The sequence below is a fragment of the Lepidochelys kempii genome, chromosome 3 (assembly GCF_965140285.1).
Source record: "Lepidochelys kempii isolate rLepKem1 chromosome 3, rLepKem1.hap1, whole genome shotgun sequence".
In the NCBI taxonomy this organism is placed as follows: Eukaryota; Metazoa; Chordata; order Testudines; family Cheloniidae; genus Lepidochelys; species Lepidochelys kempii.
In genome coordinates, this window is record NC_136382.1 from 166,515,835 (window position 1) to 166,521,834 (window position 6,000).

General features: G+C 43.2%; 1 protein-coding gene across 1 annotated transcript in view; it reads right to left on the reverse strand.

Moving 5' to 3' along the window:
* Positions 1–800, reverse strand: part of SMYD2 (SET and MYND domain containing 2) — a 43,739-nt gene extending 42,939 nt beyond the window's left edge. The window contains exon 1 of the mRNA XM_073338922.2: positions 473–800. Coding sequence (XP_073195023.1) covers positions 473–654 — 182 coding nt within the window. The 5' untranslated portion in view covers positions 655–800. The remainder of the gene's footprint in view (positions 1–472) is intronic.
* Between the last annotated feature and the right edge of the window lie 5,200 nt (positions 801–6,000).

Below are 6,000 nucleotides of genomic sequence, written 5' to 3' on the forward strand. Positions count from 1 at the left end.
CAGATCCCGGTGCGTTTGAAGTCTACGTCAAAGGAGTCTGTGAAAGATTGTCACTACCGTTATTGAACAGTGATTTTCAACTTGGGGTCCACTGACCCCTGGGGGCCCCCAGGCCACGTCTAAGCTTTCCAAAGGAGTCAGCACCTCCATTTGAATTTTTAGGGGTCCACAAATGAAAGCTGGACTCCACCCAACATCTCCTACCACCAGGACCCCACGTGTCCAGGAGATCTCACCTCCCCTGCCCCGCCCAGGCTCAGTTTGTCCACCCCTCACTTCTAACCTGCCTCCCCAGCACATCCTGGCGACAGCCCCACGCCCCCCCGACCCCTGTGGGCTGGGGACACCCCCCGCCCTCCGACCCCCGGGCCGACCCACGTGCGCCGGGCACGCCCGGGGCCCCGCAGGAGGCGGGCGGTGCTAGGACCCGCGGGCAGCCGCTGCTCGGCGCGGGAGCCGGGCCGGCAGGTACCTGGCGAAGCAGCACTCGCAGTGGTTGCCCCGCTCGCTGACGGTCAGCACGCAGGTGTAGGCCGGGCAGCTGAAGAGCAGCTCCCCCGGGGCGAAGCGCTGCCGGGCCCGCAGCCCCCGGCCCTTGCCCGGGCTGGTGAACCGCTCCTGCCCCTCCCCGCGCGGGGCCCCCTCCGCCCGCATCCTTCCCGGCCCGGCGCGCGCGCGGCCCTCCCGCTCCCGCTCCGGCTCCGGCAGGGGGCTCCCCGCCAGTCCGCTCCTAATGGAGCCGCGCCACCCGCGCGGCACCACGTACACCGGCAGCCGACTCCCCGCCAAACCGCCGCAGGAGCCCGCCGGGTCCTAGAGCCCGCCCGGCTCTGGAGCGCCACCGGCTGCCCCCCCCCCCAGCCCTGAAGGGCTGGCCAAGCCTGCCGGGCGTGACGGGGCGGCGCCGCCCCACCTCTGAGGCGGAAAAAAGGGGCCGAGGGCAGCGCCAAAACCTGGGGCCTCCCTGGAGGGGACTTTTCTCTCTGATCCTCCCCTCTTCTAGTCAGCGCGGGCATGAGCACTGCGGTGACCAGGTAGTAAGGGGCGGGACCTCAGGACACTTTTTGTGGGTGGGCTAAGGGTTGCCTGGATAAAACAAATCCCCTGATATTGGGCGGTCTGGTCTCCGGAATCAGCGCTGCAAGTCTTCTCAACTTGCTGGCTCAGCCTTAAGAGCGGTGGAAATCCCTCGGGCTGGTCTGCCCTCCAAAAGTTATAGCAATAACTGTGTTGGTTGAGGGGGTGAATTTGACAAATATAATTATAACGCTTTGTGCAACAGCCATCTAGTTATACTGGTATAAAGGACAAGGTGCCTTATACCAGTGTAGCTTATTCTTCCTGAACCATAATAAGTTGTACGTCCACAGGAGGCAGGTTTTGCTGCTTTAACTATTCCCGTCTAGCTAAAGCAGCAAAACTAATAAACCCTTATGTCTCAGCCATAAACCTGATCTTGGGCGGGTATAATGGACAATGAATCTCAGAGGACCAGTACTGGCTCACGTCAACCTCAGGTTCTCTATCAAGAAGAGCGGCTAAGCATGTAAAGAAAGATGCAGAAGACCTGGTCGTGCTGAGGATTTTTGCTCTGTAGGTCACACACAGCCTCTGAATTTGTTGCTTGCCTTATAAACAGGGCTAGTGGGCAAGCTCATGTGGGTCCCCTACAATCATCAAAACTACAGCCCTTGGGTAACTTATTGCTATCTCACTCACAAACACGCTGAGCTATTGGAAAGGGTTCCAATGTGATAAAACTTCCTAATCTAGAAAAACCCAGCAAAATGGTGCTTAACAATGTCACTCTACGTGCACCACCATGTAGTTGTGAACCCCACTGAATCCATGAAGGAACTTTAGGAATTGAATTGCAGGGAGGGCAGATGCTTTGGTAAGCCCTGCTTATAAAAAGTATACCTCTATTTTACATCCATGTAACCCCACTGATTTCAGCAGAGTTATTCCTTATTTACACCAGTGAAAATGAGAATTGGAGGGCCATGGGGACATTATTCTAGAATATTGCAATATTTTGAGAGCTTGGAAGGAAATATGTGGAATTAATGGGGGCAATTATTTGTTACCTACAACTAGTTAGCCTCAAAGGTGAGGCTCTCCCATTTATAAACAAGATAATTAGCAACAAAACAAATGACAAAAAGTCCCAGTGCGACAGCAGAAATCATGTCATAAATGTGGCTAAAAGCCATCAGAGCAAGGAAATGTTAAATTTACTCAAAACAGGAATAAATGTTGCCTTTGATTACTTTAGAAATAATAAATGCAATAAATCTATACTAAAGTTATACTCAAGGTAAGGCTCAACCCCACAAAGCTCAAGAAAGTTAGTTAAGGTTATTATAGTGCTCTTAACTCACACGTTTGTGCCTAAGCATTTCAATACATGAGGTTTTGTGTTAGTTATACAGCAGTTGGACATACCACTGATGATTCATTTCAGAAATACGAGTTAAGCATGCAGATGGATATAAATATTTTCTGCATCACTTGTAGTATGTGAGTACTCTAGATTAATATAGTCCTCCAAGGTATGTTATCTGTGCTATAAATAGGTGATCATTTAGTTTTACATGAAATAATTTGTACAATAAATCACCTGGAAACAGTTTGTCTAGATGTGCAGATTGGAATATAAAACATGAAAAAGTTCACAAGGAAAGTAAATGAATAAACTAGAAACCAAAGAGGGTGCAAAACAAGAATAAAAAAAATTAATGTTGAGAAAGAATTTCTTGAACTAAAAGAGTAAACTCGTTACCATTCGTTGATTTTAGTGCCAGTAAAACTGAAGGCCAGGTGTTAATCTCATTTATACCCTGTAAAGTTAGAGTACCTTCCTTGGTCTTAGTCTAGTGTAAATGAGATCAGAACCTGTCCCTAAATTAGAACTACAGGAGTGGGCCATAGAGTTTTAACATTAACCAAAATGTTCCAATCCAGTTCTTGCACCAGAAGATCTTAATCAAATAGCAGCAGAGAAATATGAAATTATTACCAGTAGGTAAATGTAAAATGCAAAACATGCTCTCACCAATGCACTTTTTGAAGGAAGGGCATTCTGTGCCGGCAGAGCCTTGCTGTGGAGGGCTCAAAAGGGAGAAGGACTGAAGAAAGCAAATGTAAGGGAGTCTAACTAAATGTAGATAGATTCCAAACGGATGTAATCCATGTGCCAAAAGAAGACACACTCCTAAAACTCCCATTAGGTTTACTTAGACAAATTTTGATTTACCTCTGAATTTGGCCCAAGCTGGTATATTAAGAGTGTATGGTTACACAGAAAAAGGAAGTAATTGAATGGTTCACTTTATTAATTATTATTATTTTATTTTATTATTTTTATTTTATCATTATTATATCTTTCTTCAGGGTGCTGGAACAATTTGTGTAATGGGGGTGCTGAGAGCCATTGAACTAAACTGTAAACCCTGTATATAACGGAAACCACTTCAAGCCAAGGGGTGTGGAAGCACCCCAGCACCCCTAGTTCCAGCACCTATATCTTTCTTGCACCAATATTGGTGCATAGGGCAGAAACCAGTCTCTTCCACCCCTCTCTGTAGTTAGCTGCCACTTCCATCTGCTCTATGGTGTTGAAATCAACTGTTCTGCCCTCCCTGCCAAGGGTTCTTCTCTTGGGTATTCTCGTTTCATCACACCAGTTAGTTTCCAGTTGACAGCTTCATGTGGGAGTCTCTGTGTTGGCGTCCAGAGTACATGCCTCAAATACATGCAACACTTCATTCTAATTCTAGTGAAGACAAGCTGCTGGCTGGTAATTTCTCAGATCTCTTCACTGGTAATACAGTCTCAATGCTTAGAATCTTTCTAAGCAGTTAGTTTCAAAGGTATATAGTTTTCTAACTAACATTTTAATAGATCTCCAGCACTTGCAGCCATAAATTAGCATTGAGATTATGTTTGAGTTGAAAATTCTGTTTTATTTTGGTGCTATATATCTTTGATTTCCACACATTGTTGAGTTTAGTGAATGCTGTGGATGCTATTTCCTATCCTCGATGTTACTTCTTTTTTGAGGTCTCCACTGGCTAGTTTAGTGCTATCCAGGTAAATGAACTGTTCTGCTTCCTTGATGTTTTTGCCTTCTAGTATGATGCAATGACTTGACAGCTGGGTTTCAATGATATTTGTTTTGATGTAACTGATTAGCTGCTTATAAAATGAAATGAAGATAAATTAACTTCCAAATTGCCATGATAGAAAAGTCTTGCTGTATAAGCTATTAAATATAAACTTCAAACATTTTTATGTCAGCATCCATCCAGTTATGGCTCTTGTTTTTCAATCTTCTCTCTCATATTAACACATTGAAATAACTGGAGCATTACAAAAATAATGCAGCCCTCTGGATCTAAGCTATTTTAATTATGTCCAACTGCTACATCTTTTTAAGAGGAAAGGGTCAGTAACCAAAATGGAAAAAATATGGCTCAGTAATTAAAAATGTAATACCACTCCCTCCTCCTAAATGTTAATCATGCACCACCGTAGATTTATGGGTACTGAGTATGGAATTATAGTCAGTTAGAACTCCAAAAGTAGATTCTAAATAAATAAAATCTAAAATATTTGGGATAATGATTATTATTTAAATATTATTTAAAAAATGGGGCCAGGATTTCACATCATGTCCTTACTTGTAGCAATGCGCTTAACTGGCTTAGGTCCCACAGAATGCTCAACATCTTGCAACACTGAGCCCTTGAACACATTAGAAATATAGCATAAGTGGAAGAAGCATATTCATCGGATCATGCTGAGGATAAAGAGGCAGAATCTAAAATTCTAAAAAAAATATATTTACTAAATTGGCTTTTATTCAGTACACCCTAGATAACTTAGCTTATAGTACAAACTTTCTAAGAGTTAATATATGAATCTATTTACGTAGGGTGAAACTCACCATAAGCCCTGAGCTCCATTTCAGTCATTAGGGAGAAATTCACCCAGTTGCCTGGATAGCTTTTAACATATTTTGGATGTTTTTAGTAACTAAAACTGGTTTGATAGTTTATTAATAAAAATAATTTTGTGAATATCTTGTCTATATATTTCCTTTCCTCTTTCCCCCTATTATAAAATTACATATTTAAACTAATAAAACATAGTGATCTGATCTGTCTAATCTATCTAAGTTTTCATGCCATGCTCATCCTTATTGTATGTGAGTTTCTATGAATGGATTTTTGGGAATCAGTTGGAACGGCAGAATGAAAATTACCTGGAAAGTGATATTCTAACCAACACTAGCTTCCAAATATTGTATTTGTATTAATCAGTTTATGTTGATTCTCAATAAGTTAATCATATAAATATTTGTACAGTTGCTGTTCAGATAGCATTCCTGTGAAGTGTTAGGTACCCATGAGAGCCGCTGTGGCCCAGGTCTGGCATTTAGGCACCTAACTTCCATGGGAGCTGGGCCTGAATGCTCTCAATTCCCAAAGCCTACAAGGGGAGTTGAGGACACTCAACACCATGCAGGACTGGTGGGTGATAAAATCTCTAAATGATGCCTTGTGTCCCAGGACATTTCTACTTCTCTATCTTTTTTTTTAAAACTCTGAAGTTTTTGTGTTTTAGAACTGAAAGACGAAAGCTCATGGAAGGATCTGAAGTGTGGTATAGGTTTAAGAAAGTCAAAGAACAAAGTGTGGTGTCTGTTCTTTGAATTTCTTAAAATGAAGAAGTGCTTAGAACCAAAGCCATTCACCTTCATGCACAACCTTGGAACTGCTCTGTGGAAAACTGTGAGCATTGTACTGGATGATATAAAGATTTTTAGTTTAGTTAGTGAAGCAATAGTTATTTTAACATGATCTGAATTCCTGAGAAACTTTTGAGCAGCCTACATTGAAAGCTGTATTTTTCTATTATGTACCAGGACGAACAGACCTTGCCAAGCAAGGTTTTCACTTGGAATTTACAGGGAGTCAGTCACTAAGACCTAAAGCC